Genomic DNA, 19,419 nt, shown 5'->3' on the forward strand with positions numbered 1-19,419 from the left:
GATGCATTATCTTACTAGTCCAGAATTCGTCATCAATACTGACCAGAGGAGCCTCAGACATTTATTAGAGCAAAAATTTGTCTCCACTGTCCAACAGAGATGGGTTGCCAAGTTGATAGGCCTTAACTACTGCATCGAGTATAAGCCAGGGATTAAAAACCGTGTGGCTAATGCTTTATCCAGGATGTCGGTGGTGGAGGTAATGAATCAACTGATGTTGAAGGCTCCATTAAATCTTGAAAACGAAGTCCTTCTAAAGGAGGTGAGAGCTGATAAGGAGATGGGGGTCATTCTTGCATCTCTGGAAAGTAATTCAGCTTCTACTCCAGGCTACAATTTGAGCAAAGGGATATTGATTAAGAATGGGTGTTTGGTGGTACCTCAGAGATCTCCCTTCATTTTAAACATTTTGGAGCAATTTCATGCTAGTGATGTGGGTGGGCATGAAGAACCTCTGAAAACTTAAAATAGGTTGCCACATGAGGTTACTTGGAGAGGTATGCGAAAGGATGTGGAAAATTTCATTCTGAAGTGTCAGGTTTGTCAGGAAAACAAGTATTCCACCTTGTCTCCTACAAGATTGTTATCACCTTTACCTATTCCAACACAAGTTTGAACTGACATAAGCCTTAATTTCATGGAGGGTTTACCAAAATCAAAAGGGTTTAACTCAATTATTGTGGTGGTTGACAGATTGAACAAGTATGCTCACTTCATTGCTTTAAAGCATCCTTTTACTGCAAGGGTAGTGGCAGAAACATTCATCCGCGATGTTGTGAAGCTCCATGGATTACCTGAGCGTTTTGTGTCTGACAGGGATCATATATTCCTCAGTAGCTTCTGGTCTTAGTTGTTTAAGTTACAGAAAGCTACTTGCCTTGAAACTTATTAGCGTTGCTTCACCAGTAGGAGACCGTCTAGTTGGGCATAGGGGTTGCCACGGGCAGAGTTATGGTATAACACTTCAGTTCACTCTTCTATACAGAACACTCCGTTCTTTAACTTGTATGAGCATGATCCTCCCAAAATCCTACTTTATGGGGACACTCCTACACCAAATGCTGTGGTGGAAGAGTTGTTGACAGACCGTGATAGACTTCTGGTGGAATTAAGGGAGAACATTCAGTTGGCCCAATACAAAATGCAGAAAGAAGCGAATAAGCATATGCGACAAGTTGATTTGGAAGTTGGAGAATAGGTGTATTTAAAGTTGCGGCCTTACAGACAGAGTTCACTGGTACAAAGGAGGAATAAAAAGTTGTCACAGCGGTTTTGTGGTCCTTAAAAATTCCGTAGAAAATTGGTAGGGTTGCTTATAAGTTGGAACTGCCTAGCCATAACAATATACATTTTGTCTTCCATGTGTCCCAACTTAAGCTTGATGTTCCAACACCTTATCAGGCTCAATAGCTTCCTCCAAACTTACACCGGATTTGGAGTGGGCAATTGAACCAGAGACTCTATTAGACATTAGCAAGTCTGCTCAAGGAACCAAAATTGAAGTGCTGGTGCAGTGGAAAGGGTAACCGTCCATGGAATCTACTTAGGAATCACTCATTGTTCTGATAAAACAGTTTCAGGACTTTGATCTTGAGGAAAAGATCAGTCTTCTGCGGGGAAGTATTGATAGGCTCAGAGTTCTAGTGGCTTTCATGAAGAAGAAACTTAGAACTAAAGGAAGAAGAGCAAGACAATGGGGAAAGAAGAATCAAGTTAAAAGTGGCTAAAGGAGGTGAATACACTGAATGGAGTAGAATGTTGTTTTATACAAGGATTGTTGTGTTGTGACCAATGCATTGTCGTTTTAATTAAAGAGAACTATGAATAATTAATTTTTAAGGGAGGAGCCTGATTAGAGTTATCCTTATGCAATTAATAAACCTAAAGTTTCTATATTTCTCTCCGTATCTTATACTCTTCGCTGTTATATGCGCATTACCTCTATCTCACTCTTTCTTCACTTTTGCTTTCGTCATTTCTTCTCGAGCTTGGGTCCCAAAGCTAACACAAAGCAAGGTCATAAGTTGTGGCGGCAGTTGTGACAAGACGCGGAGAAGACGAAACAAGGTCAAAAGTTGTGGCGGTGGTTTTGACAAGACACAGAGGAGCTGAAGCAAGGTCAAATCTGTTAAAGTTCGTTAATGGCGGTAGAAAAAAAAGAGACAAAAAGTGATGATTTAGGAATTGAACCCACATACAGTGGCAAATATGTTTCACATGTGTAACCACCACACTAGATTAGTGTATTGACAAAGTTTGTATTACAAGGTTTGTATTATAATTGTATATATCTTGCAACATGTAAGGTTAAAACTTCACACCATCCGTCAATTTTGTAACGCCGTTAACGGCTGTTAAATACTCGGAGTCGAATCTACCAACAAATTTGAAAATGAGGTATTTTAAATTTAACTATATTTAAATAAAGTATTTTTCTTCCAGCTAAAAGAGACAAGATAGTAAACATCAAAACTAAAAATGCTTATTTTCCATTTTTTTGCCGGTAATAATGTTTAATTTTTATTGATATGATTCTCCCAAGGAATCGGCATCTTCGAGTTGGTAGATAGTGACACCTTGATTCTAAAGACAATGAGACCTCAAGAATAAGGATGGTGGAATGAATGGTCGCACAAGAGTTGCGGAAAGACTCTTGATATACCGGTTTGATCTTTCAGCCTCACACCAAAAAGATCGGATCTCTCAGCCTCGCACCAAGGAGATCGGGTTTTGACTGTTGGAATCACACCAAGTAGTCGTTTTTGATTGTTTGAATCACACCAAGCAATCGGTTTTGTTCTCAAAGAACAGAAGAGAATCACTCTCAAAAAGAAAAAGTTTTATAAAAAAGTTGGTTTTATTATTTATTTGCTCTTACATGAGTTTATATAGGATAAGAAAACTTGGTAACAAAACCAAATATTATTCTTGAAACTAAAAAGAACAATAAAGATAGATGGTTGAATGAAGATTCAACTCTTGAAGTTTGCCTTCCTAAGGTGTCCTTCCCAAGGTGAATTGAACTCCAATTTTCGTCACTTCTCTTTGACAACAAAATATAGTGATTATTTTGGGCTTTCTTGGACTTGATTTAGGTTCAAAGTGGGCTGGACTTGATAGATATCATCCCCAATATAATTTCTCATGCTCTCATTGGCCATAAGCTCTTGAATTAGCCCATTAAGTGCATCCCTTGGTCTTTTATCTCTTCGGCTTCTTGATCTAATTTGCTGATGAGAAACAACATGGGCTGTATCATTTCTTCATCTTGGGCTTAGTAGAAAAGAACTCCTAGTTGCCAAACATAATTCTAGAAGCTCTTAACCAATTGGACCTAAAACTCTTCAAGTGAACAACTAGATTAATCTCCTTTGGCAAATAGAATGTATCCCAAATAGTAGTTTGGCCGGAAGAATTGATCTTTGACTTCGTTCGTGTTGAACAAAACTCAAGAATCTTCTTGGATGGTCTCATGATCATACCATACCCCTCCTCTTGAAAAAGTTTCGTCCTCGAAACTGTAAGGCCATGGGTTGGAGAGTGTTGAAGTGATTCTGGTGGCTTCTCTTTGAGGGAATATAAGACTCCATATTGTTGATGATGAGGCAAAGTTGCAATGCTTTTAGTGAGACCTTTCTTTATTACTTCAAGATCTAAAACTTGCTCCATCTTACTTGACCAGAAGTGTATCATTGGCTTTTCTCTACTTGGTTCCATAACCCTTGCTAGTAGACTTTTTACTCCGTTTTCTGGTTTGAAAAATGCTGAATCTCCGAAAACAAAGTCCACCGCTTCCACCATTTTAAAATCAAGAGTATATTCTTCAAGTGTAGATAATATTGGATACCTCTTTGTTGGTGTATTAGCTGAATCATCCATACTGCCAAGGTTGTTGATGATCATGCCTTCCTTTGCGGCTTCCTCACTTTGATTTTTGCTGACCTCTTTGTGCTCTGGTTCTTCGGCTTCCGTTTGCTCAATAGGTGAATCTGTTATTTCTAACAGATTATTCTGAACCAGCAACTCCTTATGCTCCTTTGGTGATGGTGACAAATCAAATACAATTTTCTCTTCCATAGAAACAAGAGACGTCTTTTCTCGTTGGTAACTTGGTGTGACAGTAGACGCTCCATCAGTAGGTCTAGAAGTCCTCCTTGGAATATGATTTGAACCACGATGGTGATGGTTGGGAACATATCGTATCCTCAAAATAGACTTCAAATCTGCCCAAGTCTCAATAGGGTGTTCTCCATTTCTCCTCCTACTTATCACCAATTGATCCCACCAAGCAATAACATAATCACAAAATCCAGTGGCTGCAACTTGTACCTTCTTCATCTCGCAATAGTTTTGACAACTAAAAACCGACTCAATCTTTTTCTCCCACTCTAGGTATGCATATGGGTCATTCCTGCCTTGAAAGGTAGGAATCTTCAACTTATTACCTCCAATGTTGTCATCAGTTTCATCCATGCCATCTTTGTGTTGTGACCTCCTATGGCTTGTTCTTGATGATTGAGTAGTGTAATAATCATCAGCCCTTTCTACTCTAGGTTGATCTCTTTCTCTTCTATGGTGCAACATTTGTGGTTCTCTTTGTTGCGCCTCCGCTTGAACTTCATCCAACCTCTTGTAGATTGCACTCATCTCAACCCTCATCAACCATCGCATCTCTCCCATAAGTGCTTGAACTTGTTGATCATTAGACATTTTTTATTTTTGATAAGAACGCGTTCTTCTCTCTCTCTTTTTTTTTTTTGATTAGAACAGGTTTTTTTTTTTTTTTTTTTTAGAACGGGGGTTTTTTTTTTCTTCTGTTTTTTTCTCCCTTTTTTTTTATAAAACTGAATACAAAATTAAATAAATAAATATGACGATGAAAAGATAGATGATGAAAGAAAGAAGATGAAAAATAGAAAGAGAATGAAAGATAGAAAGAAGATGAAGAGACAGAAAATGATAGAAAGAAGGTGAAAGGTTAGAAGATCGAATGATAGATTACCAAACTCAAGGGTGTGCTCTGATACCACTTGATATGATTCTCCCAAGGAATCGGCACCTTCGAGTTGGTTGATAGAGACACCTTGATTCTAAAGACAATGAGACCTCAAGAATAAGGATGGTGGAATGAATGGTCGCACAAGAGTTGCGGAAAGACTCTTGATATACCGGTTTGATCTTTCAGCCTCGCACCAAAAAGATTGGATCTCTCAGCCTCGCACCAAGGAGATCGGGTTTTGACTATTGGAATCACACCAAGTAGTCGGTTTTTATTGTTGAAATCACACCAAGCAATCGGTTTTGTTCACAAAGAACATAAGAGAATCACTCTCAAAAGAAAATGTTTTATAAAAAAGTTGGATTTATTATTTCTTTGCTCTTACGTGAGTTTATATAGGATAAGGAAACTTGGTAACAAAGCCAAGTATTATTCTTGAAACTAAAAAGAACAATAAAGATAGATAGTTGAATGAAGATTCAACTCTTGAAGTTTGCCTTCCCAAGGTGAGTTAAACTCTAATTTTCGTCACTTCTCTTTGACAACAAAATAGAGTGATTATTTTGGGCTTTCTTGGACTTGATTTAGGTTCAAAGTGGGCTGGATTTGATAGACATCATCCCCAATATAATTTCCCATGCTCTCATTGGCCATAAGCTCTTGAATTAGCCCATTAAGTGCATCCCTTGGTCTTTTATCTCGTTGGTTCCTTGATCTAATTTGCTGATGAGAAACAACATGAACTGTATCATTTCTTCATCTTGGGCTTAGTAGAAAAGAACTCCTGGTTGCCAAACATAATTCTGGAAGCTCCTAAACCAATTGGACCTAAAACTCTTCAAGTGAACAACTAGATTAACCTCCTTTGGCAAATGGAATGTATCCCAAATAGTAGTTTGGCCGGAAGAGTTGATCTTTGACTTCGTTCGTGTTGAACAAAACTCAAAAATCTTTTTGGATAGTCTCATGATCATATCATTTATTTCTGTGTGCTAGGAAATTTATGATGGCCCACCGTGCTATAAAGAGTGAAACTGAGACGAGAAGAATGGGAAGATACACAGCTTTTTAGATTTTAGTGTTTGACTTTGGTAAACCTTAAAATTTTTTTTTTTTTTTTTTGTTCTACATTATCTTAAAAATTTTCATTTTTTCTTGTTGTACATCTACCGTATCTTAAAGATAACTACATTATCTTTTACAAAAATGGAAATATATTTGGGTTTATTGATTGTGTAAAGTAAAATAAACTTTTTAAGTAGATTCTCCAATCTTATCTTTTTTTTTTATCAACCAAACATTTAATTAAAAGATAACTTCAAGATTGGTTGCCCAAAACGGAAGATAAGAGTTTACAAAAGAAATTTCAGAAAGAACAAAATAATCTGCCATCACATTTGACGCACGCGAGATCCTGGTAAGAGTGAAGGAGTTCTCCAATCTTATCTTATTTAGCAAAATATTATGATCTTAATTAAGTTTCTAGTCAAGTTCTATACTGTTAATTTTGACTCCATGGCTGGTTCTATTTTGTGATCCAAAGCAACCATGTTGACTCAATATTAGTTGGTTTCACATTGATGCTCAGGGCAATCTTGCTTCAAAATAAGAGGACATTGGTATTCATGACTTGGTCGAAAAATTCTTGGTTTGATTAGTAGATCGTGCTCGTCAAACTCATTGAAGCGACATGGATGGATGTTACATCTATCCATCCCTAAATTGATGATCAAATTTGCATTTACTATAAGATAAGAATATGCCAAAACCATAAGATATACTAACAAGATCTAACTTTTGTTGTTTGACAAAAAAAAAAAAAAAAAAAAAAAAAAAAAAAAAAAAAAAAAAAAAAAANTATTATGTGGTACCTATCAAATATTTTTAATAGTTTCTATACTTTATTATTTCTTGGTAAGATAATAAAATAAATATAGTTGATAGTTGTAACTTTTTAAGTTGGTAAAGAAAAATTATAGTTGTAACATGACTATATTTATTTTCAGTAATTTGTATTGTTAATATTATAAAATTTGAAATCCAGTGCGTTGTGAGAATAAATTTAGTTTAAAAAGACTTTAGTCATTAAATGATAGGACAAATTAATTTCCATTTAAACTAATAAATAATGTTGAGGGCATTACATCAACTATTTTAATTTTAAAAATGTCACTGAAATAAAATTTTATCTTGAGATTTATCTTTCACAACGTGAATAATTAATGACTATACAGTACATACCTAACTACAAACTGTCCTTAAGTCTAAGTGAGATAACTCAACTCAAAAATTCTTGTTTCAATAATAACCAATATATTACAAACAATTTTATGAAAAGAAACAAAAAAAAAGTTAGAAATTCTCTTTGTGGAAAGTAAATCGGGTGGACGACTCCAGACTGAACTCTTGACAAAGTGAATTTAGTGGTCGAACAAGCGTTGGACTTCCACAATAGAACACACCTGAAATCAACCATATAAATTAAGATCATCTCAAATAAATAAAAAATGTTATGAAATACAAAAGTTCAAATGAAAAAAAAAAAAGAGTCCCAAAAAAGAAACATAAACCTATTCCCTTATAATTTTTCTTTACCAACTAAACTAAAATTTATTTATATCTTTATAGTCTAGCTAGGTGAAAAGAAATCCAAAATAATAAGGCCAGAAATCACTATCATGATTATAGATTCTTTAAACATCTTCCATTTAAAAAAAAAAATAATGCAAAAAAGTGCTTATTATGCAACTAATATAAAAAAAAACCGACCAAAGGTAAACACATGAAGATTCTCTAATTCCATACATGGAATGAGAACTAAACTTGAATATTGAAAAAAAAAACACTTAAAGTATTTTGCTAGCAATATTAAAGAGTGTTTTAATATAAATAAAAGAACCAATTACCTATGCGAGAAGTTTCATGCTTGCTTGACAATTCAGAAAAAACCTTCCTCCAATTAGGTCTTGCAAAATGGGTTCGTATCTGAATCAGGTGGGAATATAGGAAATTTCTATTATTTTAAATAGCGATGAGAAATAGAACTAAGGTAAATGAAATATCAAAGTGGAAATAATAAAGAAAAAAAAGTTTAAACATACTCGGCTCTCGGAGACGATATCAACACCGTTTTTGGCATGTTGAAGTTTCTGGACCATAGCGATTAGAGCAGATCTTGCATCTCCTGCTTCGTACATACTTGTTAAGTAGTTATGCATCTCTATCACGTTCTGCCAAATACATTACACACACAAAAATATATCATAAAGATATAGATAAAAAATATCCTATGTTAAATGCGTGACATCATTAAGCTTTCCCAACGTATTGTAAAATCAATTGAAGACTAACATTATAGTATATATTTTTGTATATTAATAGACTATCACAAAACTAATATGAAAATTTACAACATGTATAATTTAAAACTCAATTCATACTTTTTGAAACTGGATATTAGAACTTACGGTTTTGTCATACACTGCAATATCATCCATAACTCCCTTGAACCATTCGAAAGAAGCTTGCTCTCTTGTCACCCAATAAAAATATGCTCTTTGTGGAAACTTCTTACCTCCACTTACACTACCTCCTCCTACACTACCTCCTCCTACGCTTGCACCTCCTATGCTTGCGCCTCCAATGCTTGCACCTCCTACGCTTTCACCTCCTACACTTCCTTCATGCTTTTGCCCCTGCATTTTCCAAAATTTACACCCCTTTATACTTTGCTTCATATAGTCTTATCGTCTCTTCAAGACTCACTTTGGTTAAAGATTACTTACAGGTTTTGGAGGTTTGAGATTGTTCAACATGTCTTTTAGGATACTTATAAATGGGGTCGCCCCGATCCCTAGCCCGATTAACAAAAGAATATCGTACTTCTGATAGTTTTGTGCCGGAGCCCCATACGGTCCCTTGATAAAAATTCTTGGAAATCTGGTTGTGGATATATATGGATCAAATGAGATCAAATTTGGACCATCTTATGTAAGAATATCCTTGATTTATCAAGAAGTTAAAATTCACTTACAAGACTTGTGATTCTTCAATGAGAGGATTTGCACCTCTTGCTCTTGTTTCCATTCGAATAAGATTATTTGGACTAGGTTTGGATGATTGATGAGGCTCACATGTCTACAAAAAAACAAAAAGTAACTATAAATATCAAATTTGGAATTTGATTTTGGTTATGACATGTATTGAAAGTGATCCAAACATATTAAAAAAAAAAAAAAAAACAAATTAAGAAAATTACTTCTGCAAATCTGTTCCTAAGTTCAGAGGTCCAATCTCCTAATGCTCTTATGTGAACGCTCAAGTATTCATCTCCGGGTGCAGAAGTGACGGAGAATGGATGCCTAAATCACAAAAACAAAATGACAATTAAATATTTTCAATGATAAAAATATAATATTTATTTTGGTAAGTTATATAACACTATATCATTTAGAAGAATATGTTATTACCATTCGAATTTGGAGATATCAGGGCACTTGACAAACATATACATACCACTTTTGTACTTTAACCCTTGAGGTTTTGTCATATAGAGTGCAAGAACATTGCCTGAATATACAATTGCCTAGGCAAAAACAATTTACGAGGGAAGAAAAAACAATGAAATTGTTATTACATATTACGCTTCATAATCATCAGAATTAATTCATAAAATTATAAGAAGGCATATATATATATACCACTCTTAAATAATTACCTTGATAATGTGGACACGATGGTTGTGTTCTTGAACTCGTGAGAAGAGCCTCTCGCCCGCGTACAGAACCATTGGCACGGCCACGTACATCCATGTCTGTATTTTTCCATACAACATAAGTATTTGTAAAAAAACTTAAGACTCTAAAGTTTAGTTAATATGTTACGTTACGTCTCTCTAGATCTCTTAACATATATTCATTGTAGTATATAAACTTACCGTCTTTTGGTACCAAGGCTTCTCGATGATAAGAATGTAACCATGGATGATAAGAAGAGCATAAGCAATAACCAGCAAATGGTGAGCATACCAAAACGAATTAAATCCAGCTAGACGGTTAAATGGTTTACGCAGTTTCACTATGTTCCTTCTGAAGTAATGCATAGCAAGCGTGAATGAGATACCCATAATGACGATCATTAGAACTCCTGTGACCGAAACCGGGGTCAGCATTAGACCTAAATAGGTAGGTTGCTTGACCCCCAAGAGATTTCCCGCGTAGTTCGAGTACAAATCATGAGGGCAAGTGCTTAGCCTCGGGTAATTGCAAAGCAAATGTAGTGCCGTGTGGAGCAAGGAAATAACCGCTATCGCCAACGCTACCAGCTTGTGGAAGTTGATGTTATCGTCGAATGGGATCAGGTGACTCAAGAAAGTTGATCTGAGGAACGTTAGGGTTCTTCTTAAAACAGGGACCAAGATCAAAGCCATGTTTAGTTTCAGTATTTCGGCCGTTCCTTTGGCGGCGCAAACGCAGCGGCCGGTGATGTTGTAAAGAGGGCTTGTAGTGAAGTCATTGTATTTCCACGTGAAGAGGAAGATGTTTACTGCGAGCCACAATGTGACGACCCATATCTTCTTCCAGTTCTCGTACATTAGCTCTGCGGTTACTGAAACGTATTTACTAGTCGATGTTCTGTAACGTTTTGGGATCATGGCTCGCGTTAGCTGTTGCGAATTCCTCACGATCTTTTTTGAGTCAGCGTTTGATACCATTCCTGTTAATAACACCTCGAGTTGCCACATCTGGTCGATGTAAACTAAATAAATGTCAGAGTGGACAAAGGCAGCAACACAAAAACTTTTAACAAAAAAAAACCAAAATATGCAACATAAAAATAGCTATGGAAATGGAATCAAGATGAAACCTCAATGTAACCGTTTTGGTCCGGGTCAAGTTCTTCCATGATCAGCGAAGCATAAGACGCTGCATTCTTCTTAAGATTCCCAAGCTTGTTCGCGGATGCACTCAAGACTATAACCTCTTTAACCTCATCTTCTGTTAACTTCCCGTCTCCGTCCTTGTCACACCTAAACCGCAACTGTTAACATTTTTCTCTATATATTTCACAAATTATAACCAACATGAAAAATATGAGGTTACATGTCGAAGAAGATCTGGAGGCGACAGTCGAGATCTTTCTTGATCATGTCTTCCCAAAAAAGCTTGAGTTGTTCCTTGTCAATCCCATTTTCTGTGTCTATTTGTCTTCTCCTACCCAATGCTTCGTATACTTCTGCCGCAAACTCCAATGAATCTCCCATTCCTAAATACACATACATAATTATATTATAAAAAAACATCATTTTATTTTAATTTGAAGAACAATCTTTTCAAGTTAACAACAAATAAAAAACATAACCTTATTTGTAAAGATTACGTCTACAAAAAAAAGGATTAATCATAGTTTTACCAATGCAAACGCCGAATTTTTCCTTGGGAAGCCGCCCGTCAACGGCGAATTGATTAAACCGGTTCTCGATCGATCTCCATGAATCTCGTTCCCGTCCAGTGACCGTCCGATCAAGGAACCGGAGACTTTGTAGTCCCCTAGCCGCGCTAGATGTAGTCCTCTCAACTCTTTGTGGCCCTGGTCTTTTTTCTTGGGCCACAGGTAGCGGAGGCCCCAAGTTTCCACTCTTTCTCCTGCTCGGGGATCCGAGATTCCCGCTCTTTCTCCATTTCGACACGCTCATAGATCTGATCATTGATCCCACCCCGAGATTCTTAGACATATTCCTCAAGATCCCACCACCATTACCACTACCGGTACTACTCTCGGGATTATTGTTATTGGTTATGTTTTCCGGTTGTTTCACCGAACCCCCACCACTTGGATCTATCTCGACGCTCTCTAACATCCATTTCGCGGAGTCCTCCGTCCCAGCCTTTCTATTGTTTTTCATGATGCCTTATAACTTTGTATCGTTTCCTTTTCGTCTATGATTTAAGTTTCAACGCACATGAGGATACACCATTTTTTCTTTTCGTGTTGTTCTGCCATCTATTAAACGCTTGACCCTTAGAAATCTTTGTTTTTGGTTGATAAGGAATCATGAGAGATTCTGATTTTCTCTCTTAATTCGTGTGAGTTCTTGATCTTTTTCTTCTGCGAAGTTTTCGGTATCGATAATTCTACGAGAAGAGACTAAGAATAGCCTCCTTATTGTGTGTGTCAATTGTAACATTGTGGATAGTCTATTTACTTGGGAAGAGGGACACATGAAGAGTTACTAAAAATAGGAAGTTCTAAGGTAAACTTTGAGGTCAATTTACGCACAAAAAAAAACCCCGTAAAAGAATGGACGATGAAACGAATTATTGAATGGCCATCATTAACTAATGTAGTAAAAATACAATAAACGAAAGGATTTCTCGAATCAGCCATGAAGTAAAGGGCGCTTGCCCACAGCCACAATTTATAGACTTGATTTTTAGGCTACATTTAAAAATATCTTGTTGGTTCAGTAGATTTAAGTTATCTCATATATGAATTTTTCTTATAGTTTGACCTATGTTAGCATAATTCATTTCACTATATAGATTTAAACCCTTAACTTTGTATTGTAGTTCGCTTTTTCTCCTCTTAACTATGTTAGCATAATTCATTTCACTGTTATGTTTTTATTTTTACAACTTCTCGTTATGTTTTAAAAACAAATAATTATTCAATTACATTTGGTAGACCACATTTTATTTTTTGTCCCAAACTTCAAAGAACTTAGGCACGACACTAGCCACCTCTAATAGTGGTTTCTCACACCATCTCTTATCATTAAAATATAAAAAAATAGAAAAAAGAAGAGAGAAGGAGAGAGACTTCTCTAGTTTTGAACTTAAAAAAAAAAAAAGCTGAGATGTCGCGCTCACAAAATTTCTGTACATTTTTTAATAAATGCTCTTACTTCTTATTGTTATTTACATAAATATACCACTTCAATATTATGAGCCAATGTTTTTTCTATTAGTTTTAAAAAATGAAAAATTTAATCAACTATTAAATCTGAAAATGTATTTAATTATTATTTACATAACCTATTTACTTATTAAAGGTAAATTATATTTCACAAACAAGAAAAAAAATATTCATTTATTTATCATTTTTTCATTGCATTCTTAAACTTAAGATTAGTTTAAATAAAATCAATTAGTTTAAAATATTTTTTTGTCTATTTAATGGTATAGTGATATAGATAATAATGTGAAACATAAAATATGTGAATTTGATTTTTAGAAACACAAAAAGACATCAAAACTTTCTACACCACCTTGAAATTATTTTCCTAGTTTAAATATTTCACGGGTGAAACGTATTTTACAGAATATAAACGCAAATTTGAATAAACGAAAAAAACTTTACTTACATATTTTGTTTTATATAAACAAATCTTAAATTTCAAATAATAATTTTACTAAATAATATTTTATTTAAATCGATTTATCCCGCGCATAGTACGGGTGGTACCTAGTGTCCTTTAATGATTGATCTATTGAGTTGCTTTTTAATTAAATATTATTATATTTTATGTTTTTAATTAAAGTTGCTTTTACACTTAGGGCATCTCTAACACAAACGGCACCAGATTCTCAAAAAAACAAAAAATAATACTTTAATTATACAATTATATTTTTTATTTTTTAATAAAGCTGAACCAATAAAAATTGTCGATGGCATATAAAGAATAGGAGAAACGTTTCTACAACAAAAAATTTCAGAAGCGATTATCCTCCTAATGAGGCCAACTTTTGAGTTTTGTAATTAAAATTTAGCCCACAAAAATCATGAGCAACCCAATAAGTACTTCCACTAGACTTGGTCTTAGGACTCTCCGCATTAGAGCTCGAAGAATATAAACCACCTTCATTCAACTTTGTTCTCTTTCACCTTCCACCACCTTTAGAGCTTTGAGAGTCGAAAGAACTACACCATTTTTGATTGTGTCGAAGTTCCCTCCACGCATGCTCAAAAGTGAAGTTAGTCTTGTAATTGTTGTAGTAGATTTGGTATGCAACTTTGACAACATCGTCTTCGGATTGGCCACTTGTTCTTTGACTCAAAACATGCTCATAGCAACCAACAAATTTGCATACGCTAGCATTTAGCTTTACCCACCTTTGCTTGGAGTTGTTCCATTCTCGCTTTGGTAGGTTTTCTATGGCTGGACTTTTTGAATAATACATAGCAATTCTACTCCAAAAAGTCGATCCTTTTTGTTCGTTACTTTTAATTGGATCCTTGATAGTATTTAACCATGCACTTATGAGTCTGATATCTTCAGTTGGACTCTATTTGCTTCTTGTTTCTCTGCGATCGGTTGTGTTTTGAACATGGTCTGGATCGACGCTCTCTCCACTCATATTATATTGGGTATTATATTGTAGAATTTCTCGTAAACTCATTTGGTATAAAGTTGAAACAAGAGGAAAGTGATTTGTACTGTTCCCTTCTTGTTGATTATTAAGAAGATCTACAAAATTTGGTGGAAAATGAAATGGATTGTTTAAATCCATAAGTGATTGATGAAAGAAAGAAGAAAGAGAGAAAGAAAGAAAGAAACAGAGGAAGGAGGAAAGAAACTAAAATTATGGTGAAGAGATGAAAAATATATATAGAAAAATTATACATGATTTTATAATATCATATATAAAATCAATTATTATTATATATATATATATATATATATATATATATTTTAAAATCTCATAATTATTTACACAATATTAATATATTTTTTCAACTCTTATACTTTTGTAAGATAAGTGCACTTTGGTGACATAGGTGGCCAAATCAAATTTTTTAAACATCTCCACAAGTCTCTGAAACCGGGGTGTCACAATTCATCCCCACTAATAGATCGCAACGTCCTCGTTGCGGACTAAGACCGTCACCCCCTGACGGTGTGAACCCACTCGACCACACACTCGTCTGGGTTCAGCTCTGATACCACTTGTAACGTGCCAACCGCCACTTCTTAGTAGGCCTCATGTCCAATCCTTGTCCATGAGCCCACCTTTCTTAATGGGCCTCACTTCCTCTCACTAGGCCCGTGAGCCTATCCATATTCGGCGGTCGGTTTGCTACGTCCAGGAGGTTTTAAATACTTGTTACCGTCCCTACAAATCACCACATGATCTTTCCCTGTGTTTTGTCCTCACTCGCACAGTTCCGACAATAAATTCTTGGAAGGTCACCCATCCTGAGACTACTCCAGCTCAAGCACGATTAACTTTGGAGTTCTCTCAGGCCTTTTGACCGAAAAGATTTGTGCACTTTGGTGATATAGGTCGCCAAATAAATTCTTTTAAACCTCTCCGCAAGTCTCTGAAATCGGGGTGTCACAATTCACCTCCACTAACAAATCACAACGTCCTCGTTGCACACCAAGACCGTCACCTTCGACAGTGTGAGCCCACTCGATTCCACACTCGTCTAGGTTCGGCTCTAATAACACTTGTAATGCCCCGACCGCCACCTCTAAGTCGGTCCCATGTCCAATCCCAATCCATGGGCCCACCTTCCTTAATGGGCCTCACGTCATCTCACTAGGCCCGTGAGCCCATCCATATCTGACGGCTGGTTTGCTACGTCCGGGAGGCTTGAAAGACTTGTTACCGTCCCTACAAATCACCACATTATATTTCCATGTGTTTTGTCCTCACTCGCACAGTTCCAACAATCACTTCCTAGAAGGTCACCCATCCTGAGACTACTCCAGCTCAAACACGCTTAACTCTGGAGTTCTCTCAAGACCCTTGACCGAAAAGATAAGTGCACTTTAGTGACATAGGTGGTCAAATCAATTCTTTTAAACCTCTCCGCAAGTCTCTGAAATAGGGGTGTCACATAAGCATACTAAAATAGTAAAATTTTTATTTTACCATATAATATTAATTTAAAATAGTATGAATATGTAATTTAAAAATATTCATAATGGAACTTGTTAGATAGCTAATTTTATTTTAGGATTTATAAAAAAATAAAAAATAATAATAACAAATAAACTATTTAATTAAGATTTTTAAGTTTTGTGGTTTTTGTTTATTATATAATAAGATCTGTGGTGACACATGTCACTGTCACACATGTCACTGTAAAAAGAACTACTTAGGTGGTGACACATGTCACTATAAAAGAACATTACATCGGTTTCTCATATGAAAAACGTTGAGAATCCATTATGGGCATTTTTCATTAATTTTTTTTCTTTTTTATTTATTTAAATCATGAAAACCTTGAGAATCCATTATGGGCATTTTTCATTAATTTTTTTTCTTTTTTATTTATTTAAATCATGAAAAACTTCTCCAGATACTACCAGTGTACATGGTCTAACAATATTGATGCTTTGAGACCTCTCGCAAGACAATTCATACAAAACACTAATCATAACACAATAATCAAGGCTCAAATTATTATATTGGATCACTCCTATTTTTTTGTGTTGATTTGCCTTAAAATTGTCTAGACATACACAATTTGTATTGTATTTGCCTTTAAAACAAACACAATTTTTACACACATATATATATATATATATATATATTCTCCTTTAAAATTTATCATAGCAAACGTATTTGTATTGGCACATATTGTATCTAAGTAAAACAAACACAATTTGTTCAATTATTACAAAGTTAGTTAATCATAAGTTGTCTACTGTTCTCAATTTTTATAATATGAAAAACAAACACATTTCAAAAATATTTCTAATACCAATTTTTAATTAATTTGAAATAAATAATTAATATATATATATATATAAGCATGATAATATATAAATATTTTTTTTCCTTCCAATAATTTTATTAACGATCAGATCAATGTTTAAAGACTGTTGCAAAAAACTTGGACAAAAATTAAAGACTTCCCATGCGGCTGGGTATACAATAATTGTTTTTGCTAGAAGATGTGTGCAGGTGTTCTGTTCTCTGTGGCGAAATGAGAAAATCATCTATGTAAACATGTGGCGTCAGTGTTTGATCGTATCAAGAAAGTGTTGTAGCCTATGGTTATGTCCGTCCTGGTTAAGTAAACGTGTGATGTTTAAGTTATCACCTTCAAATATCACCGATATGTAGCCTAGACCCCAGCTGCATTGTATAGCCCATAGGAGGCCTGAGCATTCAGATTCTTCTGGGGTAGGACGTCCTTGAAATTTTCCCATGCCACAGTGTAGCACATGACCATTTGAGTTTCTGATTATCCATCCTAGACCTGAGGGCCTATCTCCGTCGTGGTGTGAGACATCATAATTACATTTAATCCATCCTAACGGTAATTTGGTCCAACGTGAGTTTCGCCTGTGAGAGCTTCCCTTATGTGGTTGGACTTCATTCGTGGTTGAATGAGATAACCATTCCTCTGTATATGATATAGCTTTAGTGGTGATTTTGGTTTCAATGATGATTTTTTTATTGAAGACAATATCATTTCGTCCCTTCTAGATTCTCCATAGCAACCAAAAATCTAAGTAGCGGAACTTAGTATCCACAGTTGTGTCTTTAAATAGAACAATAAGATCCAACCATTTATCTTCTAAGGATTTCCTTGGGTCACATAGTTGATCATTTGGAAAACCCGCCTTTCTCCAAACCATAACAGCATAAGGGCATGAAAACAACATATGATCTGTAGTTTCTATTGTTGAACAGCATCTTGCAAAGTATGGATTTACCTTTATATTGCGTCTGATCAAATTTTTACCTATGCTAATGGCCCGTGATGCCACTCGCCATAGAAAATGCTTTACCTTTGGTGTTATTGGCAATTTCCATATACGGGCAGCAAGTGCAGGTGAAGATGCTAAGGGTGGTTTTGGACCAGTTTCGTCACTTGTATTGTGCAGCGTCGTCCAATATCCAGACTTAACTGTATAATTTCCATCTTTTGTATAACTCCATAGATAGGTATCAGGAAATGGCAATGGAGGGAGGAAAACTTTGTGGATCAAATATTGATCTTCAGGAATCACAGTAGAATGAATTTTGTCATCATTCCATTGGAGAGTTATTGGATCAATAATATATGCGACTAAAAGATTAGTATCCGACATTGGTAGTGTATGTGGAGCCCGAGGAGGCAAAGTCGGTAACCAAGAGTCAGTATCAAGTACAGTGGTGCGGCCATCTCCTATTTTGATTTGGATTCTTTTTTGCAAAAGCTCACGCCCAAACAGTAACGAACTCCAACCATATGATGTTTTATTCCTCTTTTTTGCTGTAAAAATGCTTTCATCTCTGCAATATCTTGCTTTTAAGAGTTGGAATAAGAGACATTGAGGCCAATGGACTAGTTTCCACATCTGATTTGCTAACAACGCTTGGTTGAATAGATGTAGGTCACGAAACCCTAGTCCACCTTTCTTTTTAGGTACAACCAGTTTCTTCCAGGCCACCCAAGACACTTTGCGTTTAGTTTTAGTTGTTCCCCACCAAAAACGTGCCATCATACTATGAATATTAGCTAGGCTATTCAAAAAAGAAAATAGAAATTAAAATAAATATTCTAAAGATACTACAACTAAACTAGAAATATGACAAAAATGGAAAAGACATATATTGATCTCACAAATCCTCTAAATATTTTAAGAGAGATTTTTTTGCTGATGTGGCAAACCCACAATTTTTCTCATATGTTAATTAACTTCTCTTTTATTGAAAAACAAAATTCTACTTTTCAAACACATATTTTCTTTATCCTCATCCTTTGTATACAACTCACTAAACACAAATTTTATTTTAATATATAGAACTTCCAAATTTAGTTTGTTTATTTGTTTCTATTTTCTCTATTACCAGATATTATATTTTGAAATTCCTATATATTCAATGCATTGAATTTACATGCACTTTAAATTTGAATACAAAACATCTTCTCTTTATAAAAATTGAGTCATTTGGAAATAAGAATAGATATAAAATTAAATAGCCTATTCAAAACTGAAAACAGAAATTAAAATAAATAATTTAAAATGAATATAATTAATTTAAAAAATAGAAATTATAACAATATGGAAACCTAATTTAAGTCATAGCATACTATTAATTGAAAACTGATATTGAAATAATAATATTATAGTTTAAATCAATTCAAGACATTTGACAAAATTTCTGATAGATAAAATTTTTGACACATGTCATAATGGTAATCAGTAACATTTGGAAACTAAACACTATATATATTATTAAGTTAATAACATTTGTCAAATGCTAGTTTATTATCACTTTTTCGTTGACCAAAAAAAAAAACAAAACAGAAGTAAAGTCCAAAGTCTAAACGACGCCGTAAAGAATGGGAAAATAAAGTTAATCACAAGGCTGGATCGTCTTTCTTCTCGTGTCGACTCGCTCTGAGTCGACTCGTTTTACAAACTCGGTCCGTCTCTTCCACTCTCTTTCCCCAACCACTTTTTTTTTTTTTTT

At 35.0% G+C, this 19,419-nt stretch overlaps 1 protein-coding gene across 1 annotated transcript; it reads right to left on the reverse strand.

The window, feature by feature from the left end:
- LOC104780397 (putative respiratory burst oxidase homolog protein J) lies at positions 7,252–12,149 on the reverse strand. Its single transcript, XM_010504889.1, has 13 exons — positions 11,411–12,149; positions 11,101–11,263; positions 10,865–11,027; positions 9,936–10,742; positions 9,717–9,812; positions 9,469–9,584; positions 9,258–9,360; positions 9,033–9,136; positions 8,785–8,938; positions 8,467–8,694; positions 8,101–8,229; positions 7,906–7,984; positions 7,252–7,461 (listed from the first exon to the last, which is right to left on the reverse strand). Exons 1-13 carry the CDS (start codon positions 11,901–11,903, stop codon positions 7,352–7,354), a joined length of 2,745 nt encoding a protein of 914 aa, XP_010503191.1. The 5' UTR covers positions 11,904–12,149; the 3' UTR covers positions 7,252–7,351.

The sequence above is a fragment of the Camelina sativa genome, chromosome 4, assembly GCF_000633955.1.
Source record: "Camelina sativa cultivar DH55 chromosome 4, Cs, whole genome shotgun sequence".
In the NCBI taxonomy this organism is placed as follows: Eukaryota; Viridiplantae; Streptophyta; class Magnoliopsida; order Brassicales; family Brassicaceae; genus Camelina; species Camelina sativa.